The sequence below is a fragment of the Rosa rugosa genome, chromosome 1 (genome assembly GCF_958449725.1).
Source record: "Rosa rugosa chromosome 1, drRosRugo1.1, whole genome shotgun sequence".
Taxonomy (NCBI): domain Eukaryota; kingdom Viridiplantae; phylum Streptophyta; class Magnoliopsida; order Rosales; family Rosaceae; genus Rosa; species Rosa rugosa.
Genome location: NC_084820.1, coordinates 56,778,170 through 56,804,908, shown reverse-complemented (window position 1 = coordinate 56,804,908; position 26,739 = coordinate 56,778,170). Strand labels below are relative to the sequence as shown.

The 26,739-nt window shown below is 38.7% G+C and overlaps 3 protein-coding genes across 5 annotated transcripts; 2 read left to right on the top strand and 1 right to left on the bottom strand.

The window, feature by feature from the left end:
* The first annotated feature begins 8,961 nt into the window (after nt 1–8,961).
* On the top strand, nt 8,962–16,301 carry LOC133725603 (pumilio homolog 5). 3 transcript variants are annotated; one of them, XM_062152920.1, is made up of 10 exons: nt 8,962–9,193; nt 10,222–10,838; nt 11,269–12,653; nt 12,754–12,895; nt 13,030–13,137; nt 13,403–13,615; nt 13,700–13,810; nt 14,426–14,620; nt 15,558–15,729; nt 15,919–16,301. In XM_062152920.1, the coding sequence occupies exons 2-10, from the start codon at nt 10,227–10,229 to the stop codon at nt 15,948–15,950; spliced, it is 2,970 nt and encodes a 989-aa protein (XP_062008904.1). In that variant the 5' UTR covers nt 8,962–9,193; nt 10,222–10,226; the 3' UTR covers nt 15,951–16,301. The 3 variants fall into 3 exon arrangements, with proteins under 3 accessions (XP_062008904.1, XP_062008905.1, XP_062008903.1); XM_062152921.1 differs by having other exon boundaries at nt 10,048–10,838; XM_062152919.1 differs by having other exon boundaries at nt 10,044–10,838.
* Nucleotides 16,302–17,257: 956 nt separating this feature from the next.
* On the top strand, nt 17,258–19,859 carry LOC133742462 (reticulon-like protein B22). The gene is made up of 4 exons (XM_062170128.1): nt 17,258–17,549; nt 17,933–18,074; nt 19,193–19,262; nt 19,523–19,859. The coding sequence occupies exons 1-4, from the start codon at nt 17,362–17,364 to the stop codon at nt 19,651–19,653; spliced, it is 531 nt and encodes a 176-aa protein (XP_062026112.1). The 5' UTR covers nt 17,258–17,361; the 3' UTR covers nt 19,654–19,859.
* Nucleotides 19,860–20,159: 300 nt separating this feature from the next.
* LOC133731192 (mitogen-activated protein kinase kinase kinase 20-like) lies at nt 20,160–21,149 on the bottom strand. The gene has a single exon (XM_062158626.1). The coding sequence runs from the start codon at nt 21,147–21,149 to the stop codon at nt 20,160–20,162; it is 990 nt and encodes a 329-aa protein (XP_062014610.1).
* Between the last annotated feature and the right edge of the window lie 5,590 nt (nt 21,150–26,739).

The following is a 26,739-nucleotide window of genomic DNA, read 5'->3' as shown; positions in this document are numbered from 1 at the left end:
ACTTTGATTAAAGAAAAAAGGGAGAATTTTTTAAACAGTACCTGAACTAAAGGTCACTGTGAATTAACGTGCCTCACTTTACACTAACTACATTTTGGTACCTGAACTATAAAACCCGACTACATTTAAATACATGTCGTTAATAACTCCGTTAATCTTATGTCATTATTCAATTTTTAGAGGGTAGTTTGGTATTTTCACTCTCTCTCTCTCTCTCTCTCTCTCTCTCAATTCGAGTTCCACTGGGAGATCCCATTTTCACCCAGAATTTACAGAAGACCCAGCCATGGAGGAAAAGTTGTTGCCAAGACCCCTTGAGCTGAGGCTGCGTAGTTTCTAGTGCGAATTCTCAAGCTGGGCAAATGCCGAGAGCCTAGAGCCCATTGGGGAGATTGGCTCCACGCTCCTAGGTGACATCCTTCCAAGAGATTGAACTCCAAATTGAGCCTGTAAAAGAGGATGATCAACATTTTTGGGTGACATACCCATTGGTATTGATGGGCGATAACATGCTCTGCTGTTGTTGAAATTGATTTAGTATAGTTGATTTGTGGGTAGGTGAGAAAAAAGAAGCAGCTGTATGGTCTGAAATCAAGGTGAAGAGAAGAATTCAGTAGAAAATAGCTCTCAAGTGGCTTACTAGTTGTGGAGAAGATCTGGGCAACTGGGCACTCTTCGGTTGCTATCTTAAAATCCCTTTCGGTTTTGTTGAATTTTGAAGCCGATGATATACCGCTGAAGAACTTATGAAATAGCTCCTCTATACTAGCCCACCCAAATCTGTAAAACCGCCATCATGATCAACACCACCGCCGAAGACCTCCTCCTCCTGCCGCCGGCGAACGACATTACCGAAAAATATGTTCTTCGCTACATAAATTAAAGCCATGCCCCGACCTCTTTCCTCCAAATCGCTAATGCAAACAACTCTTCGATCCACTGCAGATATGGCTACCGTCCTTCACTTACTCGCCTCGTGGCCTTGAAGTACCTCCACAATCCTCACCACTACGCCGCCTCCAGCAAAGCCTTCTCCAACAAGTGCTTCTGCCGCCGACGGAGGTCCGATTCGTGCTGTGGAACAACCCATGATGACCAGAAATTTTTTTTTTCATTTTTATTTAACAAAAATGATTTTCCAAATGTGGATCTACGGTCAAGATTCCACCACCAATTTTCTTTTCTTTTTTATTTAAAAATAATAATTTTCTAAAGATGGATAGTCTAGAGACAACTTTACCCTTAAAAATATGACGCGGCATGCCAACTAACGGAGTTATTGACTGCGTGTACCAAAAGTGTGTCGGGATTGATAGTCCAGGTACCGAAGTGTAATTAGTGTAAAGTGAGGAACTTTAATTCACAGTGACCTTTAGTTCATGTACTGTTCGAAAAATTCTCCCAAGAAAAAAAGAAGGGATTGCATCAATTTAAAAACGTCTATTGCCCTCCAATAGACATCTATTGCCCCCCAATAGATATTCAAAACTTTTTCTTTCTTTCTTTCTGCCCCATTACTTAAAAAAAAAAAAAAAAGTTATGATGGCAAGCTAGAGTAATTTTCAAGAATGGATGATTACTGTCATATAGGTCTTTGTGTGAATGCATCTCTGGCACCTCATATATCCAAGGCAAATGATTACAAATTCGTACTCCATACAACTGCCATATACAGTGTGTCTCATGTTTAATGTCGCATGCCGATCACCAACTAATTAACTTTTCCAAAACAGAACCTGCATGGCTGCATCTCTGGGACCTCATATATCCAAGGGAAAAAAGAAGAAGAAGCAGCCATAACAGCGTCGTTTTAAAGGGCAACTTGATAAGCTTGAAAACTGTTCTGGTCGTCTTCTTCCTTTTGCAGCTTAGCCAGCTCTGTCCTTTCACAACCAATTTACATGCCCAGACGCCGATTCCAGCTCGTTCAACAACTCGGGCCCAGAAAACTCCGCCGGCGACGGGACCGTAACCTTCTCCGCCGATTCCACCTCAGGCCTTGCATTTTCCAGTCACTCAGCTCCGGCGACCGGAAAAGATGCTCTTTGGTCTGCCGGTGGTAGTTGACGGTCGAGGAACAAAGCCCTCACCATCCTCTCTCTCTTCTTCCGCTTCGACGCCTTCACAAAACTTGCTCTGAATTGCGACCGTCGATCCACCAACATCGGCGACGATCGATGGCGCCGGATCTGCGCCTTCACCGAGAATCACCTCCATCGACGTCATCGTCGTCCTCGTCTCGCCGCCGGCCATCCAGACCAGAGAACGAAGTTGAAGGTTGTGCACTGGTTCAGAGCGTGAGTGAGAGAGAGAGAGAGAGAGAGAGAGAGAGTCTGTGTCATGACCGGAGAGAGAGTCTGCGTGAGAAAGAGAGAGAGAGGAGAGAAGGGATGTGGTTGTATGTAAGACCTCGGAAATTTGTTATTAATTCCTAAATGTTTCCTGGGATTAATAAAGTGTTCGTTTGTACAATTTCGTGGTTCGAGGGTGGAGTGGAATTATTTTCGGACGAATAATTATTCGAAGTGCAAGTTTTAGGGGGTTTACAAAGTTTGACTTTTTATACGTTTAGATTATGTAAGAACTTCCTTCACGAAAGTTGTAGAGCGCATCGACACGGTCGTTTTGATATATTATAAGGTTATTTTGGAGAATGTTGATGCATGTTAGGGTTTTAGGGTTTTCGATTCGTTTCGGTTTTCGATCCGTGAGGATTTGGCTGTCCGATCGACTTGTAGTTTTGATTTGTTGATCGTAGAAGTGTTCTGAAATCGTTGGATGGTCTTGGATGAGGATCAGACTGTTGGATCGTCGTATAATTGTGTTTTGTGAATTGTGTGCTTTGTGTTGTATTGAGTGTGACCTTGATGTGATTAGGTGATTGACGAAATTGTGTGAGTGGAGTTTGGACGATTTGGTGCTTATCTTGGTTTTGTGTGAAGACGCAGCAGGATATGGAGGTGAGTAAATCTCACGGTGTTTCGGTTGATAAATTAATTATGTTTTATTTTAGTATATTTTATTGTTAGCATGAGAAATCATTTTCGAAACAATTATTTGTTTTAAAATATATGAACTTGATCGACAACGGTTCATGGGTAAGTTAAAACAATGTTTTGATATAAAATGATTTTCGAGTGGTTAATTTGTAAAATTATAGTTGGTATTAGTGGTCATTCCTGCGTGAATGACTACGTATATATATATATTTACGTGGAATATATATATGGATGGTGTGGTGTTGGGATATGTATATGTTTGATGATTATATTGTTGAAAGAGTTATTTGGAGTTGTGATGTGACAATTGTGAGTCAGAAGGTTTCAGTGGTAAACCTGGGTTTATTCTGAGGACCGAAGGGTCTGAAGTTTGAAGGTTACAGTGGTAACCTGGATTTCTATTCTGAGGGCCAAGTGGTCCGAAGTTTGAAGGTTACAGTGGTAACCTGGATTTCTATTCTGAGGACCGAAAGGTCTGAAGTTTGAAGGTTACAGTGGTAACCTGGATTTCTATTCTGATGACCGAAGGGTCTGAAGTTTGAAGGTTACAGTGGTAACCTGGATTTCTATTCTGAGGACCGAAGGGTCTGAAGTTTGGTCGTAAGGTTAAACCTCGGCAGAGGTGACAGGTTACGATTCAGTTGAGCTCGAGTCTGTCGTAGTTCAGGGAAGGTTTTTGGGGTTTTTCGTTTGTGTTTACGTGAGATTGGAATTTCTATGAATTCTATTGTTGATTTAATTATCTCCTTAACTAAGTTATATGCAGGGATTACCGCTTTTTGTTTTGTTTGTTTTCATGTAAATTCCTGAACTAAACTCTATGCAGGGATTTATATGATTTCTTTTGTTTGTTTTCATGTAAATTCCTGAACTAAACTCTATGCAGGGATTTATATGATTTATTTTGTTTGTCTTCATGTAAATTCCTGAACTAAACTCTACGCAAGGATTTATATGATTTCTATTGTTTTCTTTAATTGTAATCTCCTGAACTAAAATTCGACGCAGGGATTACTATAATTTGAATTGGGTGACTTTGGTGATCTCCTGAACTAAACTTTCGATGCAGGGATTACTAATTGTTATCTTGTGTGATTGTATGTTTGGTTGTGTTTGTGATCTTAAATATTGTTGCTTTAATTATCTCACGAGCTGAGAAATTATAAGCATGAGTGACGTGAGTCACTTTAATTGAGTTTACTCATACGGGCTGAAAAGCTTACCGGGTTTGTTTTGTTCATTCCCGGTGCACTATTCTATGGTGTAGGGGTTTTTTTGCAGGTTTGATTATCGAGTGATCATTATCAAAGCTGAAGTGTACGTTCGATGGCGTGGACGTGGAAGGGTGCTCTTAGTTTTAAGTCTTCCGCTGGGTAGTGAGTTGTGGTGGGTGTGTTTACTTATTGAATTGTCATTCAGTTTGAATATTTGTAAACTATCTGTAGTGTAATATGTGACTCTAAAGAACGAGTCGGTATTGACATTGTGAGTTCAGTTTGTTTGTTGCTTAGTTTAAATGAAAAATTTTCTATATGTGTTTTCTTGTGTTTGTTCTCGCGTTTCGGATTTGAATTTTCTTTATTCAAAATTCGGGGCGTGACATTGTAATTCATTAATTAGACTGAGGGTAAAATTGTTATTTCAATTCAAATTGGATTAGTGGGAATAAAAATATGTTGTTGGGGTAAGTGGGATAACTTTGGCTCATTTTGGGGCTTTTGGTCAAGGACCCATTTTAAAAATCAAAGATAAAATATATAACCATCATAAAGAAAACTATAAATTTGATTAGAAAATATATAATGTTTTTTTTAAAAAAAATATTTATATTTTTGTAACTTTATTATAATTTATTAATTTTTATTAGAGTTTGATTACTTTTTTTTTTTTTTTTTTTTTAAAAAAAAAAAAAAAACCCCACCCCATTCCCACCCTTGATGGGGCTCAAACTCCTGACCTCTTATATATGAGACCAAAGCCTTACCACCCCACCAAACACACACACCCTAGAGTTTGATTACTTGATATATGCAAATTTTTTTTTCTAAGATTTCCGGGTGCCCCACTTGAATTTAATTTCTGGCTCCGCCACTGCCCGTGGCGGCCGCGCTGATACTACACGGCTGAAAGGTTGGTTATGCTTCACCCTTGGCCGGTACGTTATCATCCTCCACCTTTGGAAAGGGATGGGTTCATGCACGTGAGCAAATTTGAATGCGTGTCTTATGTAGTCAAAGATGCTACATCAAAAGAGTTGTTCATGACTTTTATTAGTAAGAGTTATTCTCACACTCTCACAGGAAAGGTGAGGAGTCCAGGATTTCTGTGAATGGTCCTCATACTGATGGTTTTCGATGTTCAAGCTAGAGCATAGTAATGGTCCTCGATGGGTGATGTTCAAGTTACCGACTTTGGTGATCGGATATTGTTTCTGAGCATGTCCGGGAAATTATTCATTCCATCTGTTGTAGGCCTAAATTATTATGGTCCTTATGGTAAGACATTCGAAAGAAATCGCATCTGTTTTGTTTTCGAATGTGGACATGATCTTGGTGTGTTTTCCTTGACTGATGGAAGTATCGAACGTTACACATTTCCTTTTCCCTATGATCATTATTCTACTGGATGGTCTCGCCCTATTTGGTTCACACCAAATCTGTGGTAGCTTACATGAAGTTAGCAATCTAATTATTATTATTAAGACCCTCTTGGGGTTCATGATCAATATGGTTGTAACCCTCCAGAAAACTGCTAGCTAGCTACTATTAAGGGGTTCTGATTCGAGCTTTATTCTTATTAGTTGATAGATAGCTCTCCAATTTTCTGCATCCCAATTAAGACTACTGTTGTTTTTAGGCCTGGGCATAGTCGGGCCGGGTCGGTTACCGGCTCAAACCGAACACCAACCGAAATAATCGGAAATCTCATTTCTGGAACCGAACACCACATTCTTGCTGGCTTCGGCCGAATTTTCGGTTGGGCCGAATTCTTGAATCGGGGCGGGTCGGTTTCGGTGGAGACAGAAACGTCGGAGATGGCTGACCAGGAGAGACGTTGGAGACTCGGAGAGAGATAGGGAGATCGAGAGGTCAACCTTTCCTTCGGAGGTTGAGAGAGAATGAGAGATAGGCTTCTGAAACCATAATCATAAACCACCGATCCAAACCACAGTTCCAAACCATAATCATAGATGTGCAGAGAGATAGACTCAATTTTAAACCCAGTATCTATACTAAAGTTTTATACCCATGAGAGTAATTTCTTCACACATACCGGTCTCCAGTCGGAGATGGCTGACCAAGGGAGACGTCGGAGACTTGGAGAGAGATTGGGAGATCGAGCTGTTGACCTTTCATTTGGAGGTTGAGAGAGAATGAGAGATAGGCTTCTGAAAGAGAGAAATCACAAACGAATGCGGCTGTGTGGGTGTAGCCTACATTAATTAGGGTTCTTTTTTGTGGTGATTCGGTGAGGTAAGGTACACTGAAGGAAAGAAAAACAAACTCAATAGCACACAATCATATTATAATTGAATATTTTAATTTATATATACAAATCCGGTCGGTTCGGTTGTTAAGCGGTCGGTATAACGACCAAAACCGCTTTCGACCCGTATATATTCGGTTTCGGTTCGGAAATTTTCCTCTTTTTTGTTTCTTCATTCGGTTCGGAAACTGACCCACATTTTTCGGGTCGGTGCGGTCGGAAAACCGCTTTACATTCGGTTATGCCCAGCCCTAGTTGTTTTGGTACCGATTGATGAAGTTTCACATTGTACTATTACTAGTATTTTCTCTACTATTACATCCACTCCAACCAAAAAATAAATAAAAAATCACATTCTGTTTAAGGAAATCTCTCTTTTATGTGTTTGGCCCAAACTCTAGGTTACTTGACCTAGTGGTAATAGGGTTAAATTAGAAGGATCTAGATTCCTATTCAATGTACGATTACTTTCCTTGTACGACTGAGATTCTATGCATTGTAATCCTCTATATAAAGAGACCCCTATTATCAATGAGAATACACAGCAAATTCCTCTCAATTTCAGTTTCTCTACAACACATTCCTAGTTCTTTATTTTTACCAAATTAATTTTGGATTAATTTTACTCTTAAACTTGAGAAAATAGTGATTTTTAGAGGTCTCTTGGTTGCAATAATTTAACTCTACCAGGCATAGATGCAATATTTCTATTCAAGGAATCAAGGTAGTCCACTGAGAATTCGAAAATGCCCCTCCCGGGGTGGCTGTTTGAGGGAGAGACTTCATGCGTCCTGAGGGTAACATGGTCACTGTAATAAGATTAAAATACACTATCAGTGGCCAAAATTGAGAATATTCTATTTAGTATGTAGATATATAGTAAACGGAGAGTGAGTGAGGAATACTAACATAACAGGGTGGTGACCTTTTCACTCAGTTAATAGCCAAGTGGATAGTTCTGTTAATAGCCAAGTATAAAATGGCATCAGCTGAATTACAAACTCAATGACGTGTTTGGAGTTTGTGAATTAATAAAGCGAAAGTTCGTCAATAGACTCAATAAACTCACGAATAATGTCCTCTGTTTTCTCGTAAAAAAAGAATAATGTCATTCTTTGTTTTCTCGTGGAAAACGAAATGTAAATTTCCAACTATGTTTTTTTTTTTTTGAAGGGGTTTGGAACCCAGCCAAGCTTGGAGGCTCATCCTCACGCCTGACTTATTATATTAAAATTAAAAAAATCTAATTTTGAAGAGGATGTTGATGTTGAGTCTCTGCGGCCAGCTTCACTAGCATGAATTGTCTAATACATAAATTATATAAATTGATCATTAATGTTAGAATGAATCTACCGTTTTGAAAAATAGTTATATGCAATAAAGGAAGGCATTTGTGTCAGACGTCCACTCAATTTGGAGACTTGAGGCAATCACATCAACGTAAGTTTATTCCAAACTTCAAAAATGTATTACAAAATAGTCTCGTAATTTTATCTACCATACTCTTTGTGAAAGAGATATGTTTTATTAATTAGAAATAAGACTGAAAAGTCAGTAAGTATTACTAATATAATCATCTAAAAAACATAGAGTTTCATAACACATCTTTAACTTTATGAATAGTTTTTGTTTTTTTTTTTTAATGGGGTTTGGAACTCAGCCTAACTGGGAGACTCAGCCCAACGCTCGTACATATTATTAATAGATGAAACAGAGTACAACGGAGAGGACATAAAACATGTGCCCCGTGTAGAATAATAGCATTCTTAAAAATAGGCAATTTTGATGAAATTCAAAAGAATGAGTATGGAACTTCTCAAGAGACTTCAATCCGATTTCTAGTAAAAAGTCAGTAAGTACTACTAATATAATCATCTAAAGAACATGGAGTTTTATAACACATCTTTAACTTTATGAACAACATTCTTAGAAATAGGTAATTTTGATGAAAATCAAGAGAGAGTATGGAACTTCTCAAGAGACTTCAATCTAATTTCTAGTAAATAAGATTGAAAATTCAGTAAATACTACTAATATAATCAATCATCTAAAAAAACATGGAGTTTCATATCACAATTTTAGCTTTACGAGCAGCATTACTAGACATAGGCAACTTGGATGAAACTCAAGGGAAAGGGTATGAAACTTCTTGAGAGACTTCAATAACTCTCCATAAATTTTGGGGGCACACCTTGACCATGACACATCCAAGTACATCCAAACACACCCTTATGAAAGAGTTAAAGACCATACTAAAAAGGTCAACAATTGCTAGGAATCCACGTGTTTGAGACCTTTCCTTGGGCAAACCTCGAACCAGCACCTGTCCCCACTCATAGACAATATTACCCCTCCACATAATGAACAAAACTTCGTCAATGGTGGCACCATTTATGTCATTTCCTATATATAACAAAGAATAAAACTCTTTATAATATTTGATTTGTTAAAGAACAAAACTTTATAATATTTAATGCTCCAAACCCTGGGCACTGAGACTGTTTTGCAAGCAACATTCCTGTACTTTTCATGGAAAGAAACTCTGTTTCTCCTCCCAAGTCTCAAGCACTTTCTTTCCAAGACTCCTGTTGCTTCTTAAAACCCCTCTTCTTAGTACTTCGCAGCTCTTCCTGAGCTTCCAAAACACTTGAGGTTTCTGTTCTGTTCTTTCCAAGTTCCAGCCTTTCAAGGATTGCTGTCATTTCCTGGTGAACCTTTTCAATCCTTTTGTTGCTCAAATTCTTAGTATTAGTTGCCAGTAGTCTTTATAGAATAATAGTCTTGTTTTTCTTGATCATCTGCAAGTTTATATCTAGTTCTGGATTAACATATGCGCATTTCGTTATCTGTTCTAGTGTCTTCTGTTGGGATTGTTTGTGTTTGCAAATTTGCGATTGTTTGTTCGTATTCTATGTATTGAGGGAATCCGTGATCATAGGAATAATGGGTTATGGTTTATTTTTTGTGAAATTTAATTCGAGGTGAATCGGGTGACCATTTACGAGTTTTCTGTCAGGTGAATGGGATTGTAAGGTTTACTTTTATGGAATGTAATTTGATTGTGGCATATGGGGTGTTGATTCCTTTCTATATTTAGAAAGAAATGTGTATAAGAGTGTAGCTTGTTAGAGTTTAAAGCAGATTCATGGGAAACAGGGTGAGCTGGATGAATAGCTAGTTTTGTCATATGTGATCAAATGCAATTTGGTATAATTTTATGGTCGATATAGGCAGTTGAAGCGATTCAATCACAGTTTGTGAATTATAGGTAGTACAATCGATAGAGCATTTAAGTCGTCTGAGCCGGTATAACATATTTGAATCTGAACTCTAAGCAGTGGTTTGCCCTGTAATATCTTGACTTTCTAACAGAAGGAATGTTTATCAGACAACATTATTCTTATATGAACTTAGTACATGTTTGGGTGGCTTCTTCTAATTGTTACTTATCCCCTTACACGTTGTTATTTTCTCAATATCAGTATTATATGCAGAATGAAGCTTGTAATGTATTTAATCACCATTCTTTAGCTAATACTTCTGTTTCATACGGTGAAGGAAGTCTTGGCAGCATCAAATACTTTGTTACTTCTGGTTTTATGTGTGTTTTACCTTCTTGGATTAAACCCCGGCCGGGAGTTGTGGACTGTTGAATGGAGCATAGGATTAACATGGCTTGGGTGTACCAGACTAAAATTTTGTGAAGGCAATGTTGATAAAGTTTAGTATTTTTTAGGTAGGATGGCAACAGAGAGTCTCATGAGAATGGTGGAAAGCCGTAAAGGTGAAAAGTGGCATTCATCGATGGATGCGGCAACATATGGATCTCCACTGAAAAGTACGGCAGCAGAGGAATTGGGCTTCCTTACAAAGGGGCACAGATTTCAGAGAGATAGAGCTGAGGCCATACCTAATCGAAGTGGTAGTGCCCCCCCAAGTATGGAGGGTTCCTTTTACGCTATTGGGAACCTTTTAAGTCAACAGAACTCCAGTATGATAACAAGCTCGACTAATTCAAGGAACACTGTTCAAAATGTTCAGTCTGCGGAACTGTATTCTGACCCATCTTATTTGGCATACTGCATCGCTAATATGAACTTAAATGTAAGGCCTCCGCCACACCATGTTGTTGGTTCCAGCACCAATTGGAGATTGACTTCTTTAGACGACAGTGGCAATGGATCCTTCCATCTTTCTCAAGGTTCTCTTTCCACTCACAAGGAGGAGCTTGATGATGCTAGTTCATCCAAGCAAGCTTCAGATAATTTGGCAGAAAATAGTGTTTCAGCAATGGCGGTGAAGAACACTCATTCTTTAGCAAGCCATAATAAGAGTGTGCTGGATCGCATACAGGTATGAGATTAAATGTAGTTGTTTCTTATGTAAATCATATTATACTTTATATACTTAACACTATTCAGAACGTTTTGTTGATTTGAATATTTTTATCGGTGCACTCAGCTGACAATATATCATTAGAAGTTCTAGAAATATAACTTATTTTCTTCAAAGGAGTAATTAGAAGCCTGGAATCCCCTCCCGCTGTTTGTTAATTATAAGTTCTCCACCAAAATAGTTATCAGTTTGTAGGGTGTGGGTGAAAATCATGATTGATTTATGTAAGATACTTTGCAGTTCAGAATTGATAGTTCATGGGTTGTTAGTTTGTTACCTGTTATTGTTCATTAATGACTTATCTGGCCAGTAAGTGGTTTATGAGGTTTTTTATTACAGTTTATGCCACCATGATTTCATATTTTTCTCTTTGTTGGTGGATTTTTAGGAAGACTTCCCCCGAACTCCATCTCCTGTGTATAATCAATCTGTCTCATCAAGTATTGCAACAGATGAACCGGTTGATATTGATGTACATTCAATTTCACCAAATGCTTCTTCTGCTAGCATACGACAATTACAATCCTCAAATTCAGGCTCTATCGACATATATCCAGAGACAAGTTCCTTGACTACCTCTTCTCCTAGGACACTACATCCTAATGAGACAGGGAACTTACATGAAGATGAATCAAATATTGAGGATACTGGGGTGGGGAGTAATGGATCAATTGGTGGAGCCCTTGGGTTAGATCTTTCCCCAACTGGGTCTAGAATTAGAGCATCTAATATTAACAAACAACATGAGAAACACTCTTATGGGACGGGTGTGCTACAACACCTTTTGTCTACACAACAAGGGTTGCCATATCAACTTCAGGCTGTTCAGGACCAAGTAGTTTCACAAGGCATGAATCATTGGCAAAGTAGAATGGATCCCCATGGCTATCCAAAGTTCTCTTCCATTGAGGTACAGCCATCATTGCAATCACCTGGATTCACACCTCCCTTGTATGCTACAACAGCAGGGTATATGACTTCAGGAAATGCTTTCTACCCCAATTTTCAGCTGTCCAGTATATATCCTGCACAATATGGTGCGAGTGGATATACCATGGGTTCTTCATTTCTTCCCCCATATATGGCTGCGTACCATTCTCATGGTTCCTTTCCTCTGCCTTTTGATGCTACTTTGGGTCAAAGCTTAAATGGTCGAACTGCAGGTGTTTCAACAGGGGAGAGAAGTCCCCATGAAGGTGATTTGCATCACCTAAGCAAGTTTTACGGCCAGCCTGGGCCAATGCTCCAGCCATCTTTTCTTGATCCCCTAAGTATGCAATACTATCCACGTCCCTTGGATGATTCATACAGTGCTTCAATTCAGTATGGTCAATTAGGTCCAAGGGGTATTATTGGAGGCCAGCTTTACCAACAAGAGTCAAATGTTACTGCATATGCAGGTGACCAGAAATTTCAGTCTCCAACTAATGGGTCTCTGGGCATTCCAAGTCCAAGAAAAATGGGAATCAATGGTAGTGGTTATTATGGTAGTCCTTCTAGCATGGGTGGCATGACATTTCCAGCCTCACCTCTTGGTAGTCCTATACCACCATCATCTCCAGTAGGCAGAACACATCACCATGGTCGGCCAAATGAATCGAGGTATCACCAAGGTTCGATAAGAAATGGTGGACTATATTCTGGGTGGCAAGGACAGAGAAGCTTTAACAACTTTGAGGACTCTAAAAGGCACTCCTTTCTTGAAGAACTGAAATCCAGTAATGCCCGTAAATTTGAACTCTCTGATATAGCAGGGCGCATTGCTGAATTCAGGTACTGCTCTATACTGAGTGTTTTTTTTTTTTTGCATGTATACAATATGGTTGGTTATACCATATGAATAATATATCTTATCCCCATATTTTGACCTCAGTGTGGATCAACATGGGAGTCGATTTATTCAGCAGAAGCTTGAATACTGCAGTGTCGAAGACAAGGCGTCTGTTTTCAAAGAGGTTCTTCCACATGCTTCAAAATTAATGACTGATGTATTTGGGAATTATGTTATTCAAAAGGTATATAACTTGTATTCTCTGTCTGCTTAATTGCTTGTTTGTTTCACATGCAGACTTGCCTCACATATTATCTTTCTGGACTTGTGAGCTCAGTGAATGGTCTATAAAATACTATTCTTGTTTCTGTGTTGCAGTTTTTTGAGTATGGGACTCCTGAGCAGAAAAAGGAGCTTGCAGATCAACTCAGTGGACAGATGTTGCCTTTAAGTTTGCAGATGTATGGTTGTCGTGTGATCCAGAAGGTATGTTGAAACCTGATGTCAGTCGTGGTAAATTTGTACTTTCAAGTTCAATAAACATACTATTTTCCGCTAATTTATGTTTTATATCTCCCAAATGAGACGATTTGTCCAAGTCACAGACTTTTCTGGGTTGTAAACTGGCTTCCTCAGTGATAGTGTACAAATGGAAGTCCTGCTACACACATAAGGGTCTCATTATGTTTCTTCCCCCTACATATCATTATCCGAAATATTTAAATCTTGATTCCATGCTGAATGTTTGTAGGCTCTTGAAGTCATAGAGGTTGACCAGAAAACACAACTTGTGCATGAGCTTGATGGACATGTTATGAAATGTGTGCGTGATCAAAATGGAAATCATGTCATACAGAAGTGTATAGAATGCATTCCTACAGAGAAAATTGGATTCATCATATCTTCTTTCCGAGGCGAAGTTGGCACACTTTCTACTCATCCATATGGTTGCCGTGTCATACAGGTAAGAGCTCATCACTTTTGTTGTGAAGTCTCCAGTTAGATATGTGTATGATGTTTTTAGTCAGTAAATTTTTACGTGTGCTAGAGAGTTTTGGAGCATTGTTCAGATGAGCTTCAAGGTCAATGTGTTGTGGATGAGATTTTGGAATCTGCTTATGTTCTTGCTCAGAACCAGTATGGCAATTATGTCACCCAGGTTGGTTTTCTTACTTTCTGCTCTCTGTTGCTTCCTTTTTCTAGGCCACATAACTATTATTTTCTGTTTATTTCTGAAATATGATATTGTTTTAAAATATTGTATCTTGATGTTTGATCCTGGGTAAATGAATATATACATAATATAAGTTCAATATCTTGGGAGTTAGAAATTCTTTTGTTACACATATTTTTGCTTGAACCAACCTTGAGCTGCTACACATATGTTTTATTTCAAAACTTGAACTTTTACAACTTTATAGCTAAAGTGGCTCTATTTATGTCAATAGTTATACTTGCAATGGAATCAGATTTGCTTCATATAAAGTTTGCTACATATGTAGTGTATCTCCATTAAATATGTAGAGTAGAATGATGGGTGTCCTGGTATCATAAGCATATTTTTACCTAGTATCATAAGCAATATAACTAAGGATTTAGGAAATGTTGGTTGTTGCAAGGATTTACCCTTTGATCCAATAGTTAGCATTGTCCATAGTTTGGCTATGTTGAGTGTCTTTAGTTCTCATTTTTTTTCTTCTTTCTTTTTCTGTTCTACCGGGTAGTTTCACTGCTTATATTGAATGCAATGTAAAAATGGATCACATCTATGCAGCATGTTCTGGAAAAGGGAAAACCCCATGAAAGAAGCCAAATTATCAGCAAGTTGATCGGGAAAGTTGTACAATTGAGTCAGCATAAATATGCATCAAATGTTATTGAAAAGTGTTTAGAGCATGGTGATGTTGCTGAGCGGGAGCGTATGATTGACGAAATCATTGGACAGTTGGAGGAAAATGATAATCTATTGGTAAGTCAAGCTCAAGTGTTTTGGGTCAGGTTTGTATCAATTCAGATAAGTCAAGTAAAGCAAATATATTTTGTTTTTGGTTTTTTTGTCTGCAACTACTTCTAAAATTTGTCAGACATTCATAGCATATGTATTAGCTTTTTAGTGGCTGCATGTTTCCCTCTTGATGTCCTGTTATGCTGATCATACGTTGCATGCACTTGCACTTGATTTCTCTCTAAAAAATGTATTACCTCTTGCTTGTTTTATATGCTTTTGCATCCAATTAGATATTAATTACTTGCAAAGGAATATAATATGCTTCAGCTTTGACCTTTTTAAAGACGTTAATTCTGAATTCTTGATAATTGATACACATTGGAATGAAGGTTATGTGACTATATAGAATGATCAATATATCGATATGAACAGAAATGACCGTGCATGTCTGTCTATGAAGGGTGTTACTCATTGACCATAATTAATTTTCAATTCAATGTGAAATGCAAGAACATATCCAAATTGAACAAACACTGCATGGTGATGTGATTGTGATGTGAAGGAACAGGTTTTCAAAATTGTGAAGTGTAAGAATGCATGCAAATTGTCTGCATTTTCTACACATACACACATGTAAGAAAATATCTTGAAGACTATCTGTATTGAACCTGCCAAACAAGCCAAGGACCATTACCAATTAGGAAAGATGGAATTGATTCGCAAGTTGAACTGAAGATAATTCCTCTAAAAGTTGGACTGACAACTTTGTTACCTTGATGAACTGAATGGTTTCTCATTTGTAGAGACACTGTCCTATTTCAATAGCAACAGTATTGAAGATTCCAAATGAACTTCTTTGCAACATTCTGATTCAAGTGTTGATATTGAATGCTGCATGATGTTAGTTAATTATTGTTTTCTGCTAACCAAGTCCTGTTGTTTGACTTTTATGTTCTAGCCAATGATGAAGGATCAATTTGCAAATTATGTGATCCAGAAGGTTCTTGAAACAAGCAATGATAAGCAGCGGAAGATACTTCTGAGTCTAATAAGAGTTCATCTTGATGCTCTTAAAAAATATACCTATGGAAAACACATAGTTGTTCGATTTGAACAACTATCTGGTGAAGGTGCAATATTTCTCCATTTCCAATTTATGAACTTTTTACAAGCATCAGCTATCTGTTTCTTTATCTGGTTCTAACGAAATAAAGCCATCTGCCTATGGCAACTTGATCCTTTATTACGACCACAACAAGATAAGATTACGTAGTAGTCATACCCAGATACTAATGTTGTATTTACCTTCTGACATGCAGATGGCCAAAATTCGGTAGCTAATGAGACATAGAGTGGACAGGCAAGACTAATCTATTTGGCTTCAAGGGCTGCTTGCGGATTACTCTATTATCATAAGTACTGCATTAGAAAGTTTCCGCGAGTAAGAAAACTTGAAATGAACTTTCCATTGCATCTATTGGGATGCTGCTAGATGCTAAATGCTTAGTTGATATGTTTAAGTGTATAAATGGGTTACATAACTTCAAATTGTATGGTATATATGTATTGGCTGGTGTAGGTATTAGGCGGAGCTTCTTTTTTAGTATATGTGTGCTTTTGGGAAGACAACAAAACTACATTGATATGTAATATGATGTAAAAGGTTATATATATTAATATATCTATATATATGTATATATAATTGCGGTGCATTATTATTATTATTTTTATTATTATTGGACTAATAGTTGTGGTGCATTATGTAGTTTTCACAAAAAATTGAAATGAGCTAGGTTCTGTCTGTCAAGGTCAAGAAAAAACTCTGCACATAACAAGTAGATGAACAATTAGTTAAGATGGTATCCAGAAGTTGAGGTTTTGAAACTCGATTGTTGGTTGAAAGAGGAAAAGAGAAAGAAAGAAGTGAATATGGATATAAGGCTGCTTTTCCATAAACTAGATCCATGGATGTGTGTAGTTTATGCTGGAACGTATGACATTGTAGCAAAACAGGAATTAGGATGTTGTGAGAGAACATACATCAAGTAGAAAGTGAATTTGATCAGCATGGTAACTTCTGTTAGATCCGAGATTTGTTATTGGACTTATTTTGAGGAGTAGCTTGTCTAATATTATTTTTTGTTGAACAAGGGTGTCCCAATCCATTAAATAAGTAGAGAGAGACGTATAATACACAGTAACTCACTCATAAAGAGCCCGTCAGAATCAAGCTACTGTCTGGAGACTTTGATTGCCTAGAACCTTACGTAATGACGCATTAGACAGTGATGTAAATCAAGTAACCTTGACATTAACAGTAAATGAATCGGACCAAGTTAAACTCAATTCTCAATTTTCCTTCTTCTCAAAAAAAAAAAAAAAAAAAATCTCAATTTTCCTTTTATCAATTTCACATATTATCAATGAAAAAACGTATCATAATTTCATGATTCAACGTATTTAAATTTTTTATTGTCATTCGTTAAAACCGCGACCCTTGTTCTTATCAAAAGAGTAAAAACCGTACCTCTATAGTCGCACCATCCACGCCTTATTAAATCATTCCTCTCGTACTTTGATCCCTAGTCTTGACTTTTCAAACAAAAATACCAAAAAAAAAAAAAAAAGGGTTTTATATTAAAAATATATTGGCGGGGATGATGAGCGAAAGTCATAGAGAGAAGAAGAAGAAGAAGAAGAGTTAGAAATGGTCAAAGAGTTTTGAGTTTTAGAAATAATTGAATGAAAGAGAGAGAAGGAGAATGAAAGAAATGGAGCTGTGCCGGTCGGAAATCGGAAAGCCGGTGATTGTTCTCATATGCGGTACCTTAGTCTACTACCACTGCGCCCATCGGAACTCGAGCCTCGTTTCTCTCGTCTCCGATGTCCTCATCGTCCTCCTCTGCTCTCTCGCCATTCTCGGCCTTCTCTTCCGCCAAATGAACATCTCGTGAGTTTCCCATTTTGCCCCCTTTTCTTTCTGATGATTTTGGTTTTGGTGGGTCACTTGGGTTTTTGGGATATTAGGGTGAATTGGGGTTTTGGGTTGGTTTTTTCGGATTCTGGTTTGAAATGCTGTTGAGAAATTTGGGTTTGGGTTTAGTTCCGTGATTTTGATGAAATGAGTTGCAAAGTTTGGTTTTTTATTTTATTTTATTGTGTCGTGAATTTTGGAAGTGGATGTGCTTTTTTGAGAAATTTGGGTGTTAGTTTACTGCTAATGATGGATGAAATGGGAATTTGTGATTCCTTGGATTATGTCAATGCTATCTTCTGATACTGTGCTGACATGGTGATCTTTGTGTCTGGTTATCGAATTGTGCTGTTGAATAGGGTACCTGTGGATCCACTTGAGTGGCAGATTTCGCAGGACACTGCGAATAGCATTGTCGCGTGGATAGCTAATACTGTAGGAGCGGCTGAGTCTGTGTTGAGGGTTGCGGCCACGGGGCATGACAAGAGGTTGTTTTTCAAGGTAATGGTCGATGAGTTCAGTTGATTTTTGTTTTTGATATTGAGATTTTGTGGAGTCTCTGGCCCTCAGTTGTATGGCAGGCAAATTTAAATTCCAGCTCCTAGGCATAGACTACTGCAGAGTATCATGAAGAGTCAATACATGTCTTGAGGATTATAAAACTTGCTGAAATCAGAACATATATTGAACTTGGATATTGTCGAACTTGACTTTCTTCTAAGTTCTAGCTGTATTACTATGTTGTTACGGGAGCATATCTTTAACTATATTTAGCTGCACTGTGTTTGTTCAGCTTTTTGTCTGGTGTACTTCTCCTGTATGGGAAAGCAATTATAGCATTATCCAACATCAATATCAGAAAAATTGGAAATTTCAAGTCTATTTTCTTTTCTAGTTATGTCAGAGAGCTAATGTCAGGATCACTAAGGTGTGAGTTTCCATGGGACATCCTGATCCAGTGTTTCCTTATCATTTTCCATTCATTTAAAACACCTAAGTGATAGGATACGTATATGAGAACTGCATTGGAAAAACAAATTAGTGAAAAGTCACAAGAGAGTAGAAAGCCAATGCGAGGATCACTAGGATGTAAGTTACTATTGGGCAACGGCAGCCTGATCTGGTGTTTTTTTCTTTTATTTTCTTTTAATTCATTAAAACACCGAGGTAAATAGGATATGTACACGAGAACTACACTAGAAGTAGGTTCAGTGAAAGTCACGAGGGAGTGCAAAGGTAAAACGTGAGTTTCCATGGGGCATATAATCCGGTGGTTTTTTAATTTTTTTCAGTAATCAAAACACAAAGTTGAATAGGATTCATGCATGAGAACTACTCTAGAAGAACAAACTGTAAGTTTAGTGAGAATTGACCAGAGAATAGAAAGATCTACTGCTGCTGATTTATGGGTTTGAGTGCAGAATATAGTTATATGCAGTGAGTACAGACAGACCCCTCACACTTCCTTATATGATTTGTTAGATATCATCTTTTTTGTTGGATGCTCACAGATGTTCCTTATCCTTGTTGTGATAGCCTGCTTTCAAGTGAATTTATTATTGTAAATGTAGTTCTTGCAGACAGCTAACCACATAACTTATCATGCAAATCTTCTCCAGGTAGTGTTTTCTCTTTACGTGCTATCAGTTTTGGGACGGTTGGTTTCAGGTCTTACAGTCGCCTATGCTGGTATGTTAGGCACTTGAATCAATTACCTTATCCATTTAGTCTTTTAAGCTAAAGTCAGGGTGACTATTGAAATTCTTTTGTGTCTAGTTCTCCTCTTGGTTTTACTTTTTTTTTTTTGTATGAAAGTCTCATACTTACTGAAGAGAGGCTTGTTACTTGCATCTTTCCAGAAACTAAGCTTTTGTCTCGACCTGCTTTGTTTATCTTCGCTATAAACATCACGTATATCTTACTTAAAAACTCTTTTTTTCCTGAAACAGGATTATGCTTATTTTGCCTTTATATGTTTGCGGAGAGCAGTCAGTCGATCAGTTCATGTTTGTCTCGTTTTCTGGGGAGAAACAATGGCCTTACAGCGGAAGATACTGAAGAGCAGGAGGATACTATGTAGTCATTGTTTTTCTAATCGCCGTGTATAATCTTTGTATATCTTTGTGCGGCTGTAATTCTAGCGACTATAGTTAGCTTTTGAAATATACACGACATCGTGCCTGACCCATCTTAGTGTGGATCGTACATTATTTTTGATCAAATGCACAATTTTACCATACTAATTGTTAAATAAATGGCTCTATTGTTCTATAACATTTTCAGTAACTGATGGTTCAAAACTTTCGATGCAAATCAAATGTCAGTCTTTATTAGGATGAATTTTTTTTGTTGCAATTAGTACCGACTGGAAATGAAAAATGAAATTTTAGACAGAACTTCTCAAACAAATGGAACTCAAATATGATGACGTGAATTCTTCTTTCCAAATTCCAATTTTTCAAAATTAAAAAACAATAAAATTGGCCTAGGTCACTCTATTCAAAAGGACATTCATTCAATCAATCAAAGAATTACTATACATTTAATTAGCCTTTACAGTTACAGAACACAATTAGAACAATGACATTATGCCGCACCCATTAGAGGAATTGCAGCTGGTCCTTGGCAAACTCGGCTTCTTGGAACCAATTCACCAGACGAGACTGTCCATATTCGCAAGCTGTTGCACACAAAAGGGTGCTTCAAAAGCATCTCAGCCGTGTACCTCTCCAAAGGGTCCAATATGAAGCACTTCCCCAAGAAATCCTTAGCCTCATTGCTTAGCCTTTCAGGGATAATCGGAATCTCAATCGGAACCCCCCAGCCATCTCTTAAGTCAGCGTTCACATCCCAAAACTCCATCCCCGTTAACATCTGCAGAACAGTGCAGCCTAATGCCCAAATGTCGGCCGGCGGCTCCTGAATGTTGTGAAGCGATACTTCTGGAGACATATACAACTCAGTGCCATTTATATAATCAGAACGCTTCATCACATTGTACTTGTCAGCCCTCTTTGCCAGCCCTAAATCCCCGATTTTCGCCACGTAAGATCCAAACCCGGTATCATCAGGACCGTCACGCACTAGCAATACATTGGCAGGCTTAATGTCACAGTGCACAAAACCCTTTCCATGAATGTACTTGAGCCCCTTCAACAGTGACTGTGTATACCTCCTTACGTGCAGCTCATGCAACCCGAAATTCTTGAGTTTCTGAATCCAATCCTCTACGGTTCCTCTTTGAGCATACTCCAAGAAAACGTTGAACAACTCCTCACCTTCAACATCTTTAGTCACATCGCTGCCGTAAGTGTCAAGGATAAAAGGGCAGTTCTTGAATTTCTTGAGAAGTCGACTTTCTTTAACCAAGTCGGCAGATTCCGAGAGCATCGCCGACTTCACGGCCATAACCGGCGGCAGTTTGGAACCTGGTTTGGCCGGACTAGCCAAGAAAACCGTACCGAATTGTCCTGCGCCGAGGAACCTTTGTCGAACCCACCGTTTGGTCCGACCGACGTTGCCAGAATCCGGCTCTTCCTCCTGGATTCTTTTCCTCTTCTTCTCGAGCTTTTCCATGGCCTTAAAATAGTCTGATTCACTCATCACTGATCCGACAGAAATGAACTCAAAACACAGAAAGAATCGAAACTGGTAGGTAATTTTCAGTGTACGTGTTTTGGGGTTCTTATATATCCTATGCGAATTAGGGTAAGTAATGGTTTTCCGAATGGTTTACGGATTATATGTAAGGATGGCATTTGTACCCATTGGGTATTACCCGCTGGGTATTACCCACCCAATAATAATTCGCGGGTAATACCCAATGGGTAATACCCATCAAATAATTAGCGGTACCCACACCCATTTCTAAATGGGTAAAACCCATACCCACCCATTTACCCATTTTTTTTTGTTTTGTTTTTTTTTTTAAATACTTGCTACTATTTTTTTTTATTTCCATAAAATATTTTTTTAAATACTCGCCGTAGAGACCTATGGGTACATGTCAATCAAATATTTATTTCCGTAAAACAATTTTCACAACTTGGCGATTAAATGTAAAATAATAAAATTCGGATCGTAAATGAACCACTCTTACGGATCGCCTTTTGAATCGTCTTTTCACAATTATACGATGATCCAACGGTCAGATTCTCACGGATCGCCTTTTGGAATCGTCTTTTCACAATTATTCAATGATCCAACGGTCAGATTTTCACGGATCGCCTTTTGGAATCGTTTTTTCACAATTATACGATGATCCAACGGTCAGATTTTCACGGATCGCCTTTTGGAATCGTCTTTTCAAACTTATACGATGATCCAACGGTCAGATTTTCACGGATCGCCTTTTGGAATCATCTTTTCAAACTTATACGATGATCCAACGGTCAGATTTTCACGGATCGCCTTTTGGAATCGTCTTTTCACAATTATTCAATGATCCAACGGTCAGATTTTCACTGATCGCCTTTTGGAATCGTTTTTTCACAATTATACGATGATCCAACGGTCAGATCCTCACGGATCGCCCTTAAGATCATCCTCTCAAAATTATATGAAGATCCAACGGTCGGATCCCCACGGATCGCCTTTTGAATCATCTTTTCACAATTTACGATGATCCAACGGTCAGATCCTCACGGATCGCCCTTAGGATCATCCTCTCAAAATTATACGATGATCCAACGGTCGGATCTTGATAGATCGCTTTTTGAACTAACTTTTCACAATTATACGATGATTCAACGGTCAGATTCTCATCCGAGACCACACAAAGTCATCGGAACACCCGTATAGGTTTTCTGTTTTTTTTTTTTTTAGAATAAGAAAATTATAAAAATGCCCCATATGTTGGTTGAAAAATAATAGTTCTCAATTAAAAAAAAAATTTGGGTGTGGTCTACAATTTTATATGGGTATTTGGGTAAAATTTGGGTACCCACGGGTATACCCATAACCCACCCATTTTTATACGGTTATTTTGTAATTACCCATACCTATACCCATAAACTATGGGTTTTACCCATTAAAAGATACCCAAAAGGAATAATTACCCGCGGGTACCCGTACCCATGGGTTTTAATGCCATCCCTAATTATATGTCCTATTCGATTGTACTGGTAGGTAATTTTCAGTGTGTTTTCGGGTTCTTATATATCCTATGTGAATTAGGGTAAATGGTTAATCCTTTTCAGTTTTCCCGTTGGTTGATGGATTACATAAATTTAGAAATTCTTCAGCATCAAGGTTTTGACCCTGATCATTCTCAAAAAAAAAAAAAAAGGTTTTGACCCTGACCAATGTTAATACCTTGCACCAAGTTTTGGGTCCTTGACCAAAACACCAAAATTGGACAAAGTTATCCCACTTACCCCAGCAACAAAATTTTATTCTCACTTACTCTGTTTAAAGGAAAATGACAGTTTTGTCCTTGATTTAATTAATTAATTACACTACCCCCCCCCCCTCTCTCTCTCTCTCCCCGCGCCCTACAAAGCCCCAACGCCGCTGGATCACCCAGGCCCACGCCGCCGTGGGCCGAAACCCCAACTAACTGGGGTCGGTTTTCGCCGCAGTCCACCTTGACTGCGTCGCCGTCGACTGCATCTCTGATTCCTGTTCCGTCCTCCTCTCTCATCACCACGACTTTGCCAACCTCTTGTCCCTCTGCAGTTACGCCGTTTTCCGCTCCACGATTCAGCTTCTCGCCTCACTTTCAAGCCGCAATCGGAACCGGTAGGATCGCCGGTCGCTTGGGCTTCGCCGATTACGAAATCAAAATCGGAGCTCATCTTCGGCGAGATTTGGCGCTCGAGCTCGACCCAAGCTCTCCGGCGCTCGATACAGGCCGGTGGCAGAGGAGAACATTGATCTGGTACGCCGGTGGCAGAGGAGAACGGCGATTTGGTGCCTAGAGCTTTTCTCTGGGTGCCCAAATCAAATTCTTTCTTTTCTTTTCTTTTTGGGTAAAATGGGGCAGAAGCCCAAAATGAAAGAAAAATGAAAAAAAAAAAAGTAAAGGTCTATTGGGGGGCAATAGACGTTTTAAATTGATGTAATCTCCTCGTTTTTTTTCTTTAATCAAAGTTTTATTTGTCTAAATTTAGGAAGATTAGTTCCCATTCCGGCGACCGAAAGTTCTATTGAGGGGCAATAGAGATTTATTGGCCCTCTATTGGGGGGAAATAGACGTCTATTGGGGCAATAAACCTTTCCGGTGACCTCTTTGGGGACCTCCGGCGAGGTTTTCAGAAAAGTCCGGCGAGCGGCGACCGGTGACCGAAATCCGGCGAAGTCTTCTATGATTTCTCTCTCTTCCATTTTCTCTCTCTCTCTCTCTAAGTAACAAAGGGGTGAGGGTAAAATGGTATTAAAAAAAAATAAAAAACAAAAAATAAAAACCTTAAGGGGGTATTAGGGAACACTTCCTTAGAGTGTTTTGGGTAAGAGGGAATTAAAAAAACTTAATGGGGTAAGTGAGAAAAAAATCCCTGAAAATGGGGTAAATTGACAAAAACCCTTTTTTTTTTGTTGGAATAGACTTTATTTAATCACAGAGAAATTAGACCTCTGAAGTAATGCCATGAAGGGGTATTATATACCCAAACGTGGAAGTCAGGGGACATGAGTGCATATTTAGCTACCAAATATGCCGCCTGATTACATCAAAATAAGAAAATAGAGATTTAACTACAATCAATAGAGCTCCATCAGCGGCCCAACTTTCATCTGTAGAGTTAAGGAAGTCTACTACGTACCTCTTTGGCATCCATCTCAAGCAATACATGAGCGTACCCTCCATTCCTTGCTAAATGAAGACCCAAAGATGCAGCATAAAGCTATGTTGCCCTTGGAGAGAAATCTCCAGTTAAACCTTTGACAGCAACCTATGTTAGTGATGAGTAATGCTCAAGTTTCTTTGATATATCTAAGGAAATATATGGTTATTCTTAGGTTAGGTTAAACGCACTTTTAAAAATTTGCGGACATGCACTATATAAGTGAGATAGTATAAAATTTGATTATCGATGCCATTTGTTACTCTTGCTATAAAATTTCTACAAAATTTCAGATTAACCATAAACCATAATTTAGCCATTAAATTACCAACTTTTACTATTTCAATTTTATGTTGCTCTGTATTTCGTCTAAAATGTTTTACCAGTTTAGATAATCAGTAGAACAAATATTTATCTTAAATGTTTCACAATCTTGAATAACAAATGGAACATGCATTTGTCCGGAATGAGGCGAGGTCGTTTGGGTAAACATAGACCATAGACCAATAGAACATGCATATTATTAAAGAGGGCTCGCCATGACTACAAAGCTGGAAAAAAATAAATCCATATGTTCTTTTTTTTTTAGAATGACTAAACTTTTATTCAAATAAGATAAAGATTACACCATATGGGAAAAATCGGTGGTGGAAAATTCCCCACTCTCTTCCCTACTAGAACGAGTTACGGGTCTATCATCACCGATAACATCCATGAGCCAAGAGGACCCAACCCCGAACCAACTATGACGCCCATTTAACCGGGCTACAAACTGAGCAACACCATTAGCCACCCTAAAAACATGATGAACACTTCGAATACCGACATACCCCAGTAAGAATTTAATCTTCTCTACTAACACTCCTTCCACTGCCAGACAATCCTCCTCCCTGTTTATCAAATTAACAGCCTCCAAACAATCGGTTTCCACCCTCTCAGGCCGCCAACCATGCTCTATCATCATCTCAAGCCCCAGGATCACTGCCTGCAACTCAGCAGCACAAGGCTTAAGGCGGCTTTGGAGCCGCTCACCCACCGCAAGTAGCAGTTCACCATCACTTCCCCTATAACACAACCTATACCAACCTGATTTCCATTATCAAGGACAGATGCATCACAATTAAGTTTCATCATACCTTGAGATGGAGGAGACCACCTAGCCTGAACAATGGGATTAGACATTGTACCACACCTACCAACCTGCTCTCGTACTTGCACCGCAAGCAAGTTATTCCAAATAGAATAACATTGCTCATAAATGATCACTGCAGGTCTAGGTTGACCACCATGCACTATCACGTTCCTTTCTTTCCAATTATTCCACATCATATAACAACCAAAAGTTTAACTTCATCCACTGTCAGAACTTGAATAGCATAATCAAGATAGGAGGAAAAGTCAGTCCACAGACCCGGGTCCAATTTCGAATAAAATCTCGCCCTTTCCAACACCGCAACACTAAAAGAACACTCCCATGTTACGTGCAAAGGCGTTTCATCAGCTAATTGACACCTCGGACACAATGAACTGTTCGAAATACGTCTCTGGTAAAGTGACCACATACACGGCATAAAACCAGTCGAACATCTCCATAGAAAATGACTCATCTTAGGAGGGATTTTGAGTTTCCAAAGATGTTTCCAATGATCCGAAACCACCAGTAATATATGGTTGCTGTCCATTCCTTTCCAACCTAGATTCTTTCATTGCCAACCAGTACGCACTCTTCACTGAAAACTTCCCATGCTTGTTTTGATTCCAAATCATTCTATCCTGACCATTAAATCGAGTGAGAGGTATTTCAAGAATAGCTTCCACGTACCTCCTGACATGTACCAATCTGCTCCAAACGTTGTACCTCCCAACCACCCTCCTCCGAGATCAGCTCCGCAACTCGCATATTTAAATCCAATCCCGGTTTCCAGGTCACACCAAAACCTTGAATACTCGGAACCCAAGGATCCTGAAATACTCTGACACTACGACCATTACAGATTCTCCACCTTAACCCTTTAACAAGCAACTCCTTTCCCCATATAATAGCACGCCAAATATTAGAAGGATTAGACCCCAATTCAGCCTCTAAAAACAAACTTCGAGGGAAATAGCGAGCCTTTAACATTTTTCCCACAAGAGAGTTCCCTTCACCAAGTAATCTCCACCCTAGTTTAGCAACCAGAGCCTTATTAAAATTCTGTAACTCCCTAAATCCCATGCCTCCCTCTTTCTTTGGTACGCACATTGCTTCCCATTTCCTCCAATGAATCCCCCTACCTCCAGACTTCCCCCACCAAAACCTTGCTAAGTGCTTATTAATATCTTCACAAACACCCACTGGCAACTGAAAAACACTCATGGTATAGGTCGGTATCGACTGGGCGACA

Coding starts and splice junctions, on each gene's coding strand:
- LOC133725603 (XM_062152920.1), top strand. CDS start 10,227: ATGGCAACAGAGAGTCTCATGAGAATGGTGGAAAGCCGTAAAGGTGAA. Junction 13,616..13,699: donor ATGGTTGCCGTGTCATACAG/GTAAGAGCTCAT, acceptor TACGTGTGCTAG/AGAGTTTTGGAGCATTGTTC. Junction 13,811..14,425: donor ATGGCAATTATGTCACCCAG/GTTGGTTTTCTT, acceptor ACATCTATGCAG/CATGTTCTGGAAAAGGGAAA.
- LOC133742462 (XM_062170128.1), top strand. CDS start 17,362: ATGAAAGAAATGGAGCTGTGCCGGTCGGAAATCGGAAAGCCGGTGATT. Junction 18,075..19,192: donor ACAAGAGGTTGTTTTTCAAG/GTAATGGTCGAT, acceptor AATCTTCTCCAG/GTAGTGTTTTCTCTTTACGT. Junction 19,263..19,522: donor TCTTACAGTCGCCTATGCTG/GTATGTTAGGCA, acceptor TTCCTGAAACAG/GATTATGCTTATTTTGCCTT.
- LOC133731192 (XM_062158626.1), bottom strand. CDS start 21,149: ATGGAAAAGCTCGAGAAGAAGAGGAAAAGAATCCAGGAGGAAGAGCCG.